The sequence below is a fragment of the Pseudorca crassidens genome, chromosome 5 (genome assembly GCF_039906515.1).
Source record: "Pseudorca crassidens isolate mPseCra1 chromosome 5, mPseCra1.hap1, whole genome shotgun sequence".
Lineage (NCBI taxonomy): Eukaryota > Metazoa > Chordata > Mammalia > Artiodactyla > Delphinidae > Pseudorca > Pseudorca crassidens.
In genome coordinates this window covers 18,706,844-18,723,951 of record NC_090300.1, presented here as the reverse complement: position 1 = coordinate 18,723,951, position 17,108 = coordinate 18,706,844, and the positions used below count along the sequence as shown (strand labels likewise).

Genomic DNA, 17,108 nt, shown 5'->3' with positions numbered 1-17,108 from the left:
GCTCGATACATCCTTACTGAATGCGTGAATGCCAAAAAAGAGAACTTGGAGAACAGCCCATATGTCTTGCTAATAGAATTAATTATACAGATCTTATGGTCTAAAAATCATCTGTCTTCTCAACTTTGCCTTATGCTTCTCACATAGCTGGAGCTTGTTCAGGACACAACCAACTTTCTACCACTTGGCAACGGAGCACCCTGGGGCAGTTGGCCATTGTCCTCACATCACTCCTCTCATTCATTCATTCGTTCATTCAACAAATATTTGTTAAGTGCCCTCTATATGCCTGGAATACAGAGGGGGTAATAAAGAAACATGGCCCCTGCCCTCTTGCAGCTTTCAGTCAAAAGAAGATAAAACAGATAAACAAAAATGAATACATGATTAAATATATTTGAGTATTGTGGCAAGTGGAGAAAAGGAAGAGAACAGGTGGCTGGGAAAATAAATAAGCCATAATCTGATTCAAGAGGGAAGGCCTCTCTGATGGAGTGACAGGTCAGAAGGTCAAGGAGGAACAAAAGGGAAGATTCTGAGGCTGTCAAACTTTAAGTGGGTGTGGCTTAAAAACACTGAAGGAACAAGTGTTGCGGGGGAAAAGACTGGGCTACAGACGTAAGCGCTTCCTGTAGGGCCTCATAAGCTATGGAGAGGATTTTGAGTTTTATTCTGTGTATGCTTAGAAACCAATAAGCTTTTTTTTTGTAATTTAAATTGCGTTTACTTTTAATAGGTAACATTCGCAATCCAAAGCATACAAGATACAAAGATTATTGAATGAAAACACTCCCTCCCTCCAGTTTCCTAGGCACCCAGTTTCCCCTCCCCCGAGCTGGCTGTAAATATACCTCCGGAAATACTCCAGGCACAAACAAGAAAACTTATCAGTCTGTAAGATATTTTAAGCAGGGGAGCAAGGCATCGGATTTGTGTTTTAAGACAACCTGAATGCTGAGTGGCGTCTGGCTTTCTGCGTTCAGAGCTACCCGCACCAGCTCACGCATTTCACAGACCCTACTCTGCTCGGCATTCCGGGTTTCTACCGGGGAGATCCCCCGGGGGACCCAGGGCTTCGTAAATTACATCCTGGCAGGGCTCCCACGCTCGTTCCCACGCTGTGCTCCAGGCAACGGACCTGCGCGCTCGAAGCTCCCACGCCGCCCCTTTCCTGCATCTCGCGGCCCGGAACCCGGGAGCTCGGCACCCAGCCCAGGTGCGCTAGTGTGTTTTTTAATGAGAGACCCGGGCAGGAGGGCAGCTGCTCCAGGAGGGCTGCGACTGAGGCGGACCCGGGCGTGGCCAAGGCTGAGGGCGGGGTCAAGCTTAGGGGCGGAGCCGACGCCTGGTCGGCTGCAGAGCTCTCCAGAGCTCCTGCTGCCGCGATTCGGTCTGGGACCCTGGCCACCCACGGGGCGGTGGGTGCTCTTTGGCCTAGGGCTCTGCAAAGCCCTTAAGGTAAATCCGCCTGGGAGACGGGCAGCTAGGGCGCTAGGGGACCAACAACGGGGGCGGGCGGCTGGCTGGCGGAGGAGGGGAGCGTCCCGCGGCGAGTTTCCCGAGAAAGCTGAGCTCGTCCCAAGCTTCTTGTGCATCAGTTTGCACCCGGCGAATTGGTGGCTGTTTCTTTCCGTGCGGGTGGTCTTTGGGCGCGGGAAAGACGCGGAGGTGATTGGATTAATCCGCCTGGGCACAGCCCAGATATCTGTACTGGACTGCTCGGCGCGGTGGGCGCAGTTTTTGCCCCAGAAAGGGCGGGTAATTGACGCGCAGTTGTGTCCCGCGCGGCAGCCGGGTGATCCCCGGGCTCAGAGCGCGCGTGTCTGCAAGGCGTGCCTGGTTGTCCGGCGGCGAAGTTCCATGACTTCTTTCCTCTTTAGGCAAGACTCACTGGGTGCTGTCCCCCCGCCCTCCGCCCCCCGGGGCTGACGCCCGAGGCTCTGCTATGGACGGCAAGACCGAAGTAGATTTTTCCAGCAACAACTTAACCCCTTTGTGGCGGAGGCGTTCAACCCCTCAGCCCCAGCTGCTGGGCCGGAGCAAGCCGAGGCCCCAGTCCTACCAGAGCCCCAGCGGGTTGCTGATCACGGATTTCCCGGTGGAGGACCGAGGGAAGCCCCCCGCGGCGCAGATTCCGGCCCAGGTGCCCACCGCCTCCGACGGCAGGACGATCCAGAGGAGCCCCCTGCTTCTGTGCGCCCATCGGAGATTGGTGACCAATGGGAGGACCGTCTCCCCGGAGTACAGGGCTGTTTCTCCTCGGCTTCGACGGCCCAAGTCACCCCAGGAACCCAGAGAGGCGTCGGGCGGCTACCCCAAATCCCCAGCGAACGGCACTGCGACTTCGCCCGCGCAGCTGCCGCTGCACCGCCCGCGGACTCCTCATGCGTCTGCCCCCTGCAGCCCCGAGGGGGACAGGGCCGGATTCCCCGCCAGCCCCTTGCTTTCGCCTGCTGCAAGTGCGCTTATCCCTAATACCGCCTCCCCAGGCGCGCGTTCGCTGTCCGGCCAGATGGCTAAGGACCCTGAGCGGGGACCTTCGAGACTCTCTCCCGCGCCTCACAAAAGGTCTTTGGAGCAAAAACTCCCCCTCCAAAGGCTTCCCTCACAGGAGAACGAGCTCCTGGAGAATCCTTCAGTGGTTTTGAGCACAAACAGCCCCGCCGCCCTCAAAGTGGGGAAACAGCAGATCATTCCGAAGAGTCTGGCCTCGGAAATTAAGATAAGTAAATCCAACAGTCAGAATGTGGAGCCCCACAAGAGACTGCTTAAGGTGCGCAGCATGGTGGAGGGCCTTGGAGCGCCCCTGGGCCCCGCAGAGGACGAGGGCGAGGCGGAGAACGACTTGGACAGTCCGGGGTCTCTGCGGAGAGGCTTGAGGTCCACGTCCTATCGCAGGGCGGTGGTCAGTGGCGTTGATTTTGACAGTCCTACCACCTCGAAGAAGAAGAACAGAATGTCCCAGCCTATTCTGAAAGCGGTAATGGAAGATAAGGAGAAGTTTTCCAGCCTGGGAAGGATAAAGGTAAGAATGGGCAAGAGTGTCGCAAGTTAGGCGTTCACTAAGCCACAGGTGAAGGTGACGGGGGTGGGGAGGAAGGGCACAGAGGAAACCAGAGGTTATTGTTATTTTTATTGTTTTTTTGCGGTACGCGAGCCTCTCACTGTTGTGGCCTCTCCCGTTGCGGAGCACAGGCTCCGGACGCGCAGGCTCAGCCGCCATGGCTCACGGGCCCAGCCGCTCCGCGGCATGTGGGATCTTCCCGGACCGGGGCACGAAGCCGTGTCCCCTGCATCGGCAGGCGGACTCTCAACCACTGCGCCACCAGGGAAGCCCAATTTTTTAATTCTGTGGTTTGTGGATCAGACCCGTGCACGTTTATCTCTTGCCCATTCTGTTGCTGGCAGGCACAGCCCAGTTTAATGCAGCTTCATGGGAGGAGCTGAAACTCTTATTGTTTTAATTTTCTAAGTTCGGGCAAAAAGTGGGGGACAAATGAGGGAAAAAAACACAGAAAATTAAGTATTTTCTGAGTGAGCCCCGAACAGTTTTAACACAGGTAGCTGAAAAGGGGATGGTGGGCAGGCGTGGCTCTGCACTCTTGATTATGTGGCCGCGCTGCCTGGTGCTTGTTTAGCAATGTCAGTCATTCGTTGCTGATTCATCACAGCTGATACAGGAAAACCGATTTCCCTTGAGCCTATTGATTATTTTAATTACTTACACTAATGATTTAATTACCGAATTATGTTTTTCAGTGGTGATCACATACTAAATACCATTCAGGTAAAATGTAAATTTTAAAAGTCAGTTGCCAGATCACAAAAGACATAGTTTGTCATCTTTGCTGTTTCTGGTTTCTCTCACCACTGCCTGTGGTTGTATCTTATTCCCATTTTGTGCCCACTTAATCCTTGAGTGCCTTTAACAAGTTGGTAGCTGAAAACTTCAGGTTTCAATGAATGGTATGGTGTTGCTCCCAGATAAAGGCCTAGGAGCTGTGCTCATTAAAATATTACTAAATATGACATAAAGACATAGGGAAGGAGATTTTGGAGTGTGCATGTGCTGTCTTCTCCAGACACAAGACAGATCTCAGCAATCGGGCAGGAATTCATTTTGGCAGCCACATCTTTTCTTGATTAATCAGAGAGTCTATATAAATATCACATGTGTAATACACAAGCAAGCCTGTTTTATTTTAGATCCCATGGCCTTAAAGAAGTTCCATAATATTTTATGTGGTTTTTTTTTTCCCCTCCAACTCTGCAAGTATAGCAAAGTTCAATTTAACAGTGATGGTGAATCATGAGTAGTGAAATAAGCTGGACTACTGGTCATCTGAGGATCCTCAAGCTGTATTGACAGAGCATGGGGGATGTTGTACATTTTATTTCACCTTTTTGGCGAGTTGTAGTAGTGTTACAAGTGAACTACTCCAGGGATCATGTGCTGTATGCCTTTGGAAATCTAATGAATGTAACAACAACAAAAAATACTTTTTCTTAAAATAGCTGTATTTTCTGTTTGGCTCATTCATACATAGTTCGCTTTGCTTTTCCTCTTTTTGCTTTTCTTGTTTCTTAGAAAAAAATGCTGAAAGGACAAGGAACATTTGATGGGGAAGGTAAGCATTTGATTTTCCAGACTTTTATTGCTGTTTCAATGTGGAATATCAATTGTAAGTTGAAATCCAACTGAAGTTACAAAAAAGTCAAGATGAGAAAAATGTACAACTTCTTCACAAATTATACAGCACAAAGCTCTGCGCTAAGCTAAATTCACCAGCAGTGAGTAAAATTAATGGCGTTCTTTGTAAGCAGATGACTTTGTCAGACCAACGTTCTGGGATTTTTAATTCTTCTCTACTCTGGCTCCATCCCCACCTCCCTCAAAAAGTGGAGAAAGAGTAAGGGCAAGCTCTAGCCCTTTAGTTAAAAATTAACTTTGGCATTTAGATCTTAAGTCATATTTCCTTTGACTTAATGCTCTTTTCCCCATATTTCTACATTTTAATATCATTTCTGACTTCCTGTTTCCTAATCCAGTTTCAATTTGGGGGAAATCTAACTCTCCTGGCTGACAGAAACATACTCCTAAGAATTTCGAACCCATATAATATTTTTGTGAAGGGTCTCAAAAATAAAAGCAGCTTTCTCCAGGTGTTCAAACCCTAATCAGATTAGCAGACTTCGTGTAAGTAGATGGATCCTGTGTCAGTGGTCTGGAAGGGCACAAAGGGAGAAGCCCCAGGTGCAGTGCTTGTAGGGCTGGGGGAGTGTGGTGCAGGTGAGGGTAGTTACTTTCTGTCATGCTTTGAAATGCTGAGATTTCCCAACCTTTAAAGAACAATGAAGAAGCGTATGCCCCTCCATAAGTAAATCTAAGGTAAAACCACCCGGAATTATATCACCTTGGCTGACTACAAAACATTTCCTTATATAACTCTTATAAACATCAGTTCTCATTGGATCATTTAAACAAGACCAGTTTATAAAAGTGTATTTACTGTACCCATCTTAGAAAACTGTTCTCTGTGAGGAAGAAACCCAGACACAGTACTTTAGCTGGCTGGGATAAATTCAGATTTTATAATTGAGGAAAATAGAAGCTCGGAGAGTTTGGTACCTTGTCCACTTTCACACAGCCAGGACTAGGAAGAGATCTGGTTCTTAGTCCCATTTGCTTCCGCTTATACCCCGTTATGACTGTGCAGTGAACAGAGCATCTACCTAGTATCAGTTCTGAGAGATGCTTTGCATCTTCTGGAATTTGATAGTGGTTTTGGGACCTTTGCCTCAAAGGGTTGAAAATGTCGAGCTTTTGTGAAGTCCGAGGACAGACCTTCACTATAACTAGTTTTATGTTGTTTCCTTTTACAAGGAGCTGTTTCTGTGCACCCTCTCCTCTCTTCTCAGATATGATGACCTAGAAATTCTTTTTCACATATATGTACATGAGGAATGCAGAAGCCTTACAGTTAATGACTAACAAGAATGTAAGTCAGGCAGCTGTGTGGTAGAGTGGTGAGAACCTGTGATATTGGAACCAGGGTCCTGAGTTCCTGTCCTGCTGCTTCTACTCATCAGTTGAGTGACAGTGAACAAGCCTCTTAACTTCACTGAGCCTCAGTTTCATCCTGGGTAAAATGAAGTTAATGCTATTGCCCACGTTGTGAGAATGAATGAATGTATATCAACAACGTCTGCATATATTTTGTGCCACACACTAAGTACTTTAAAGGACACCACAGAGATGGGGGGGAACTCAGTCTATACCCTCATAATCTGCTTTACATATTTAGAACAATCAGAGAACAGTAAAATATTGCATAGATTCCAGTATTACTTTAGTAATGGTGCATGTGGAACATGCAGTAGTTGCTGAGAGATGAGGCAGATGTTTGCTGGCTTCAGTAGATGGGAAAAGCATTTCAAACTCAGTATATCCCAAACGAAACTCATAATCTTTCCTCTAAAGGTGAATCTCTTCTGGAGTTCCCATTTCCTACTTCTCCATTGTGGGACTTATAGAGCTAGGAAACATCCTTACCACCATATCCAGTTGACCCCCGTATCCAGCCCATCCCCCCAAGTCTCCACTGTCTTTCAGTGACCACTTCAGTAGCATCCTAATTAGTCCCTTACGTAGTCAATATTTTGCTTTTCCAGTCTAATAAAGTCCTTTCCTTTTAGTGGATTCCCATTGCAATCGGGATAAAATACAGCCCTTACAGTATGAAAGAAACTCAGTCCTTTTGGACTCAGGGTAAAATCCAGTTCTTTAACATTGCCTGCAAAACTCTGCTTCTTTGGACTGTCTGGCTCTTCCCCTTAAACTCACCTTACACCCTTTGTCCGCTAGACACCCACACTCCAGTGAATGACCTTCCTTTGTTCTTCTTAGGTAACATATGTCCTCTTGCCTCAGGGCTTTTACATGTGCTCTTTTTCTGTAGCTCTGTAGTTTCTCAGCTTTCAGATCTTAAGATATTCCTCATTAACACCTCTCTGATCCCCAGACTAGATCATACCCTGCTGACAGTCTGTTCTCAGAGCCCCTGTATGTAAATCTTTGGGTTTGTAGGTATGTATTTGTGCAAGATCATTGTGTCCTCAACTCTAAAATGACTTGCCTTCTCACTTGGAGTAAAAAACCAAAGTCCTTTCAATGACATTGAGGCAAGTCTGCCCTCTATTCATCCCAAGCCCCAACTCCTGTACTTTCTCCCCTCCCTTACCCTATTCCAGCCACACAGGCCTCCTTGCTGATCCTTGTACATATAGATGTACCAAACAGACTCCTGCCCCAGGGCCTTTGTACTTGCTGTTCTCTCTGATGGGATGTTCTTACCCCAGCTGTACAGGTGGCTTACTTTCTCACTTCTTTTAGATCTTTGCTTAAATGTCACCTCTGTGAGGGCTTCCTAAACCACCCTGTTTAAAATCTACGTATCACCCCTTGTAACATGCTCCTTCTTTCCCTGTTTTATTTTTCTCCATGGTACTTATCAGCATCTGATATATTATAAAAGTTACTTGTTTATTGTCATTCTCTCCTCACTCTGATGTCAGCTCCACAAAGAATGAGATTTTTATCTTTTTCTGTTATTGTTTGTTGCTGTAGCCCCAGTGCCTAGCAGTCGCTAGTGTCTAGTAGGCATTTTCTTTTCTTTTCTTTTTTTTTTAGTAAGCATTTTCTAACTATCAGTTGAATAAATACATGAATGAATGACTTCGACTATTTTTCTCATTAAATTTTTAGCTCATGAGGGCATGGGAAATGTCTTTCATTTTCTATTTACTCTCAGCCCTTGGCACATTGTGGACGTACAGTAAATATTTGTTAAATAGATAGACAAAAGGGTGTAAATTCAATTTAACCTGAAAAACAGTGATGTAACGGGGCATGACCTTCATGGGTAGTGGACAGAGACATGGAAACTCTGCTTCAGTTGGCATTTCATGTATGGGCCCTTCCCCTTCCCCTGCAGATGAATTGGGGGTAGAGCTGTGTGAGTGAGAAAATCACTTTTTGGTAATGACTCTTCAGTGACAAAATCCATTTGTCTCTTGTTTAACTGGAGACCAAACATCGTATACGTATAAATACAGATGTTTGTTTAGAACAAGTAGCATCAAGATGGGGGGGCAATTAATGACATGTAAGATTTGGTTTTCTTGCAGAAAACGCTGTTCTGTATCAGAACTACAAAGAAAAGGCCCTTGACATTGACTCTGATGAAGAGTCAGAGCCTAAAGAAAAGAAAACAGACGAAAAAATTGTGGTTCACCATAAGCCACTGAGGCCTACGTGGAGCCAGCTCTCTGCGGTGAGTGTGTACCTTCTCTTTTTGTATCTGCGGGAGTGAGAAGACCAAGTTGTGGACATTATGCCTAGTTGTGGTTTTAATTTTTTCTACCAGTGATCCTGTAACCCTAAGGAGAAAGACTCTTCTTTTTAGATTGTGAAATATTTCTTGAAACTCTGCAGGCACTAGTGAGAACATGAACTTTGACAGTTCTGATCAGGAAAATTTATCAGGTTTTTATCAAATAAAAGACTGATATACCATGGACTCTGGAAACTCTTCCTACTCAGTATCTTTTTTTTTTTTTTTTTTTGCGGTATGCGGGCCTCTTACCGCTGTAGCCTCTCCCACTGCGGAGCACAGGCTCTGCACGTGCAGGCCCAGTGGCCATGGCTCACAGGCTCAGCCGCTCCGTGGCATGTGGGATCTTCCCGGACCGGGGCACGAAGCCATGTCCCCTGCATCGGCAGGCGGACTCTCAACCCCTGCGCCACCAGGGAAGCCCCCTTACTCAGTATCTTTTCTTGTTTTCTTTATAGAGTGTGTATGTAGTGGTAGCTTAATATATCCTGAGCTTTATCATAATTATGGCTATATATACATATGTATATGTATGATATATGTATATATATGTACCTACGCACAACAGGGAACTTATTACACTTCTTCCTTGGAAATTTCATTTGATAGGGACACATTTATATTTTCTTGAAAATGGTTAATGAATGGCATTCTGTGCTGTCTCCCCGTGTGCATCTTCTGTTTGTGAGTATCTGACACTTACTTTTGTGTTGATGAGTAATTTCTCCTCTCTGCATCAAACATCTTTTGTTTTTAGCCGTAATTTCTTTTCCTCCTGGCTTAACAATGTCACAGTGTGATGCTTAGTTTATTTGATATGACTTTGGGTACAGCATTTGTGGGCATCTGATGCATTACCAAGTAGGAAGGAATTCCCGTGGCCGGCTTGGGTGGTGGGAGCGTTGCATGAAAAACAGGCCAGTGCACCTCTGTGAGTCCTTTGGCAATATGGGAGCAGAAGTGATTCCCTCTGAAGCTGAAATGAGCATTGTTCAGAGTCAGGAATCTTATGTATTTAGGGAACCCGTCAGCGTAAGTGAAGAAGTTGTATATGTTGGCGCTCATAAATTTGACCATGGAAATGGGTGCATGTTGATAATGGGGATGACTTCTGGCTCAGGCTCTTCCTCCCCTCTTCTGCCCTGTATTGGAATTCAGAATTCTAGAAACCAAGCCCTTTCTTCCTGTCTCTCTCACACCCCCTAATTTTGTTCTAAGGAGAAGTTATGTATTTCCACTCCCCTCACCGTGTGACACCCTTAGTGTTATGCCACAGATTAAAATGCCTACAGGGCAGAGCAGGTGGTGTTATAAGTGATGCTGGTGAGTGTAGGTGAGGGGAAGTGGCGGGGACTGTGGTCCATAGGCCTTGTATGAATTGAGCAGCGGACACTTAGTTCAAACCAGCCCCGTGTTACAGTATTTTCTGATATTTAAAAAAAAGAATACAGAAAGCCAGATTTTTACGAGTATTATCCTAATTCAAGTTTTAAAAAATGTTGTATGAGGGCTTCCCTGGTGGCGCAGTGGTTGAGAGTCCGCCTGACAATGCAGGGGACATGGGTTCGTGCCCCGGTCTGGGAAGATTCCACATGCAGCAGAGCGGCTAGGCCCGTGAGCCATGGCCGCTGAGCCTGCGCATCCGCAGCCTGTGCTCCGCGGTGGGAGAGACCACGACAGTGAGAGGCCCGCGTACCGCAAAAAAAAAAAAAAGTGTTGTATGAGCCCAACAATATCTATGGGCCAGACTTGGCTCCTGTGCTAACAGTTTGCAACTTCCGTGATGCTTCTGTGAATTTCGCAGTGGTGAGGCGGTATCATCTGTCCACAGAACCGGCATGGTGGTAGCCTTATTCCCTAATCTGATGACCTTGTGGTATTATATACCAATGCAGATACTTGGAAAAACTGGTGACAAGGCCCACACAGGCCAGGATGGCTCTAAATGGCTGTCATTCCATTGTTGGTATGGACCATTTGGTAGAAGATCCTCAAGAAGAAAACTATGGATTTTTTGAGTTCTTTCTGTGGGACAGCAGCTGCGTTTGTTAGCACAGGCCTAAATCCTTCTGTTGTTCTCTGAATGCTAAACAAAAATGTGTACTTCTGTGTCACTTACACTCTGCTCCCGCTTAGCTTTAGTACCAAAAACCAGGCTGCCATATTTATGCCTCCTGGAGTTTGGCTTTCATTTAGATTAACAAATGCACACTGAAATAATACTACATATCCTCAGCACAACTTCAAATATGGGCATGTGTTTTATTTGGCCAAGGATCAATGTGCTGATGTGCCTTTTGTTAACAAGACTGATATCAGAAGACTATCTGGTGATAAAATGTAAAGCTATAAAATGGGTTCTAACCGCAGCGCGTGTTATCTTGGATTTGAGTGTTCCCGGGAGGCTTGTGTGTATTTATTGTGTTGGTGGCAATTACACTTAATCAAAGCAGCATGATTGGACTTTGCCACTTTGCATCACTTGGGCACCAGCCTGCATTTTCTTTGTGCCTTTTGTGTCTCTGTTTCACTTTTTTTTTTTTTTTTGCGGTATGCGGGCCTCTCACTGTTGTGGCCTCTCCCGTTGCGGAGCACAGGCTTGGGACGCGCAGGCTCAGCGGCCATGGCTCACGGGCCCAGCCGCTCCGCAGCATGTGGGATCTTCCCAGACCGGGGCACGAACCCGTGTTCCCTGCATCGGCAGGCGGACTCTCAACCACTGCGCCACCAGGGAAGCCCTCTGTTTCACTTTTAAAACATCTTAATTTTTTTTTATTATAAAGTACTTCAAGCATGTAGAAAAATTAAAACTTAAATTTGTGTAATAGATTTCCAGGTACCTGCCATCCAGGTACCAGCTTGAACAGATGTTAACATTTTAACATATTTATTTCAGGCTTTTATTTTTTGAGACAGATTCAGTTAACCATCCTCCTCTCCAGTCCTTTTCTCTTTCCTTCCTCTCCAGGGGTCATCACTGTCCTGAAGTTCTCTTCTGTCCTTCCCACGTGGGTTTTCTACCCACTAAAAAGTTGCAAGCAGCTCTGGCTTTTAGGGAAAACAACAGAAAGCAGCGATTACTTTTCTAGAAGCCTAGCAATTAGTAAATATCCAGGTTGCAGTTAGGACCCTAAAGAGAAGAGCCTTCATGAATTATGAAAAATGTCAGGATGTTTTCTGTAAGGGGTAGACACCTCTGTTTCTCTGTCTGACCTTGTGCCCTGATCTCTCCTTGTAAAGGGGCTACAGTGTTTAGGGCAGGTTTTGGAACACTTTGACTTTCCATCATCTTTCCATGCTTAACTTTTTTTTTTTAAATAAATTTATTTATTTATTTATTTATTTATTTATTTTTAGCTGTGTTGCGTCTTCGTTTCTGTGCGAGGGCTTTCTCCAGTTGCGGCGAGCGGGGGCCACTCTTCATCATGGTGTGCAGGCCTCTCACTGTCGCGGCCTCTCCCGTTGCGGAGCGCAGGCTCAGTAGTTGTGGCTCACGGGCTTACTTGCTCCACGGCATGTGGGATCTTCCCAGACCCGGGCTCGAACCCGTGTACCCTGCATTGGCAGGCGGATTCCCAACCACTGCGCCACCAGGGAAGCCCCCATGCTTAACTTTTAATAATACCAAATAAGTAGGGTAGTCCCCATCCTGTCTTTAACACAAAACTCTTCCTCGAGTAAGGCCTTGATCCCAGAAAGGGAAGAGGACAAAGGGTTTTCTGGCAAAGGGGTTAGGTCTCAATTTGGCATGTATCTTGACTTTCTACTTGGGAAGGGTGCGTGTGAGCACACCTGTGCATTAGCTGCTGTTGATTGTTTTATTTTGTAAAAATCTCTTATCTTTTTTTTTTTTTTTTTTTCTGTACGCGGGGCTCTCACTGTTGTGGCCTTTCCCATTGCGGAGGCTCCGGACGCGTGCAGGCTCAGCAGCCATGGCTCATGGGCGCAGCTGCTCCGCGGCGTGTGGGATCTTCCCGGACCGGGGCACGAACCCGTGTCCCCTGCATCGGCAGGCGGACTCTCAACCACTGCGCCACCAGGGAAGCCCAAAAATCTCTTATCTTTGTTGCCAACACATGACTGCCTCCTGAGGTGATGAAACTTTTATCAGTTGACTGTGAGAAGCGTGCAGTATGCAGGACACTCTTTAGAAGAGCCGCAGTTTGCAGTCATTTCTGGTTGTCGTGTAAGGTCCTGAAGCCTTCCGTCTGTATGTAATTTGTCTTCGTGTGTTTGTTTATGATGTGTCTCCTTTGGTTTCATTGGACAACCACGAAAGGTGGTTCTCCGTGTATGGTGTTGGGACAGGTTTAACTGTTGCATTGTGGTCACCTAGGAATGAGGGAGAGTTAGAACTGAGTAAGAGAGGCATTTAGTTGGGCCTTCATAGAATAGAGAAAGTCTAGGCTTCCCTAGTTGGATTATAGTGACTTAGTGGTGAATGTGGGTAGCAGTGTGGCTTTGCTGACAGGGTCTCCGTGTAGAAGTGGGGTGTTCTCCATTGTCAGGAACACAACCTGAGCTCCATGCTGTCATCAGATGGTGCCAGGCTCACTCTTCCTTCACTTGCTTGTCAGGGGGTATTGATCTACTCTTCATCAGAAATATAGGATTTCTTCATTCCAGGGAACATAACTTTATGCTGCCCTTCAGGCCTTGGGGAACACTAATATATGAGAAATAAATGATCGTGGTTACCAGGTTTTAGTTGATCATAAGTGGAAGAAATTTGAGGTTTCAATTTGAAAAGTCATTTTTGTCCTCCAGAGATCTGTGCCCAGAGATAAAGGAACCTGCCACACACAGGTGAATGGCCCAGCGAATCACCTAAAACGACATCGTGAGGACTGAGACAGCAGTTCTTGGATCTCTGGGCAAAGCTTGTGGGTTTGAAGAAAAATATTGATTGTATTATTAGTGTGGGATTGAACACTGAGTACCTGCTACAGTTAGTGCTAGGTGGGTAGCAGCTGAGTCCTCCATGCAAAGTGAGCTTCAGGTTTCTAATCAGTTTCATCCTTTAATGGGCTCCCAGAAGGATTTACAATATTACTGAAAATAAAAAATCAATCTTGAAGTCTTTTTGCTCTTTGTCATAACTTGACCCCTCCCCCCATCACGTACTATGCATTGGACTAAAACCTGACAGTTGCGAAACCCGTGTTTGTTTTGTTAAGTTCCGTGACAGCCCCAAAGCCACACTTGCCAGCCATGCCCTGACCCCATTTGTTTGCCATGGGGTGTGTTTGTGTAATTTCCACCGCCTTGACACCCCAGGTACCTTTGACAAGGGTGCTCAGGCTCCAGAGTCAAAAACAAGCACACAGGCCAACTTTCTACTTGGATTCAATACCGAATGCAGTCACCTGACATACACCTGCTACAGTCACCCTCTTACTGGACTCTTCCTTTATACTTGCTGACACGTGGCTTTATCAGTAATCTGAAATCATTTTGAATGTTTCTTCAGTTTGCTCAAAAATTTTAAACTCTATTCTGGAACTGGTTTTTTATGTTTTCTTTAAAGTACGTCTTCAACTGTCCTTAGTGTGGCTAACTAGGTTCATAGCTAGAGTTAGGACTTTGGTCTCTTGAGTTCTGGAATCAGCTCCTAAGACACACATAGTTTGCTCTGGTTGACCTGGAACTGCCAAATGAGAAAGGGCGATTTGAAAAATGGCCATTTGATTACCAATGTAATTTCATTCAGTGGAAAATATAACACGCTTTGGAGTCTTTAGCAGTTCCATTTGGTGGGACCTATTCTTTTAGAATCTACACCATGTTTATTGTGAAAGACACTGTTTTCTACTGAAAATCAGAGCTCAACAGATGTAATAAATCTGAATATCCTCCTGTTTGCAGAAATGCTTAATGCATTTAGAGGTCATCAACAATTTCATCCTTTTCCCTTACATTTTCACACTTGTCTGAATTAATTTTCAGTTGTTCAGTGAGTTGCTGCTTAAAATAATCTCTTCAGTCATAGAATTTTCCATTTACATTTTTGCAACATAGCAGTCTCATAAAATTATGTTTTTACCTTAAATGGTGATTAATACCTTTTATCATATCTATCTTTTATGTTTAAAAAATAGAAAAAACATTCCCATTTTTCACATCTGGCTTACTTTTGGTACTTACAATGTAGACAGTTAGTCAGGGCTTTAGACGTGTACTCGTGTACACTGTTACATTGGAGAGTAGGTGTCCTGGAGTGTTTGTATCTTTATAAACACAACTGGAGGTCCATGTGCCTGGACCTGGGAACCCCAGCAGAGATCCTGGTCCAGCTAAGAGGGCTGGAGCTGGGATCTGCTTAGCCTGGGGCAGGGAGCGGGCTCTGTTACACTCTTGTCATTTCAGTACAATTAGATTGTGGTGTTCCCTCAGCATTTTTGAAAATTGATTTTGACTATATAAGCAATATATAGCACATGTTCCATGAAAAAAATTAAACATTTCAGATGAGACCAAAGTCTCTTTTTTTTTTTTTTTTTTTTTTTTGCGGTACGCGGGCCTCTCACTGCCGTTGCGGAGTACAAGCTCCGGACGCGCAGGCTCAGCGGCCATGGCTCACGGGCCCAGCCGCTCCGCGGCATGTGGGATCTTCCTGGACCGGGGCACGAAGCCGTGTCCCCTACATCGGCAGGCGGACTCTCAACCACTGCGCCACCAGGGAAGCCCCCAAAGTCTCTTTTGATCATATCTGCAATCCCAGTCTCTTTCGCCTTCTGTCTAGGCAGCGCTGTTCTCAATTTGGTAACGCTCTTCTTGAAATGCACGTATATACATGTAAGGAAAAAATAAAGATTATGTGCATTTACATAAATGATATACTGTGCAGCTGTTACAACTTGTTTTTTTCCTGAACAGTGTGTCTTATAAATCATTTCACGTCTCTACACGATGATCCTCAGTGTTCTTTCTAGTCTCTGGGTTAGGCTGTAGGATGGATATGCATTTCGCCATCTTTCTTTTCTGGGGAGCTATACCTGCTTTGAGAATCTGATAGAAGTTGTGAGCCATAGATCTTCTCTTTAGAAAAATGCACACACAAGTAGATGTGTGAAACTAGTTTATACTTTTTGTTTTTTTCAGTTTCAGTTTGGGAGTATTTTTTTCTTTTGACTTTATCTCCAAATACTGGGGATACCTCACTGTAGCTTCCTGTGTATTGAGTACATTTCCATGTTGTTCATGTCACTTTTAGAAGTTTTTCTTTTTCTGAATTATAGCGATGGTGGAACTGTAACCCCTTCTGAAAAATATATAGAGATTGAGAAAAAAACTACTCTGGTTGGAGCTTAGTAAGCAAAGGGCAGTTGAGTGGTAGATGTGCCAATATTTATGTTGTTGATTCTATGGAGAGAACAATGGGTTGTGAAAATGTGGGTGTGTGTGCCTTAGGCCCTGAGGGCAGGTACGGAGCAGAAGAGACAAGTGCTCCAAGAAAGTGGGAGGACATGAGCACAGGGGTGTTTCATATTGGTTGGTGTAAGTACAAAAGGAGGTGTTTCAACTGGAAACCTAGACCTGGGTCCCAGACAAAGAGGGTCTTATTTCATTGAGCGAAAAACTGAGGAGAGAGATTGATGAATGATTCCTTCATTCACATAGTCTTTGTGGAGGCCCCTGTTCTAGGCAGTGGAGATAGAGCACAAACAGACTCCACTTTGCTTTCATGTCCTTACTGACACCCTGAATGGCAAGACAGACACCAAATTATCCCACATGTACATGTAGAATTGCTGTGTTAATACTGTGAAGGACGTACTTGTGCTGCTCTGAGATCCTGTGGGAAGGGCACCTGTCTGGGCAAGATGCTGTCAGTCAAGGGAAGGTGGCAAAGGAGATGACAAGAGCTGCCATCTGATCAGCTACCAGATAAGTGTCAGGTCAGAGATGTTGTTAGAGGGGCGGGTGCAGGCTGGAGGAGTCCCAAGCAGAGAAAACATCACGTACGCTATGTGGACCCTTCGGGGTGATGGAGGGTCAGAGGATTTGAGAAAAAGTCAGTGCACCTGCAGCTTCTTGATCTCTTTTCTTCCAGCCTCTACCTGTTGGGGGTCCAGAGGCTCCATCCTTGGGGCTCCTCTTTATCTGCACTCCCTTGGTGATCTCATGCAGTCTTGTGGCTTTAAATACATCATCTACTCTGATGACTTTCAAGTTTCTGTCTCTAGACTGGACCTTTCCTTGAGCGTCAGACAAGGATATCCAGCTTTGTTTCTGGTATCTAACCAGCATCTCAAAGTTAACCTTTCCAAAAGTTGACTTCTGATCACTCCCTTCTCTCCCACCCAAATCAGCTTCTCTCATAATCTCTTCTTTTTCTCAGCAAATAATGACTCCATTTTCTACTTGTGAAGGTCAGAACCCTTAGAGCCTTTGCTCACTCTTCTCTTTCTCCCATAACTTACTTAAAAAGACTTGATGCAAAGTCTTTTGCCTGTAACTTCAGAATAGAGCTACTTCTCTGCTGCCACCCTGTCACTGTGGAGGTGGATTGTCCCCATTGCTTCCCAGCTCAACTCCCTGCATCTACGTGGGTCCGTTTTGGTCTCTTCTCCGTATAGCAGCTATATAGTTATATTGTTGAATTGTGATCCTGTTAAAATGTACTGAGATATTGTCCCTTTGTTCTGAACCTTCAAGTTATTTCTTACCTCTACTCAAAATAAAGGCTAAGCCTTACAGGGGCCAGGGAGGCTG

General features: G+C 45.6%; 1 protein-coding gene across 3 annotated transcripts in view; it reads left to right on the top strand.

Moving 5' to 3' along the window:
- The first annotated feature begins 1,316 nt into the window (after window positions 1-1,316).
- Window positions 1,317-17,108, top strand: part of ARHGEF26 (Rho guanine nucleotide exchange factor 26) — a 157,625-nt gene continuing 141,833 nt past the window's right edge. For all 3 annotated transcript variants that reach the window (XR_010943426.1, XM_067737463.1, XM_067737462.1), the window contains exons 1-4: window positions 1,317-1,458; window positions 1,881-3,025; window positions 4,589-4,628; window positions 8,188-8,333. Coding sequence is in view for 2 of the 3 variants with exons in the window: in XM_067737463.1 (XP_067593564.1) it covers window positions 1,946-3,025; window positions 4,589-4,628; window positions 8,188-8,333 (1,266 nt within the window). In the remaining variant the exon portion in view is untranslated. The remainder of the gene's footprint in view (window positions 1,459-1,880; window positions 3,026-4,588; window positions 4,629-8,187; window positions 8,334-17,108) is intronic.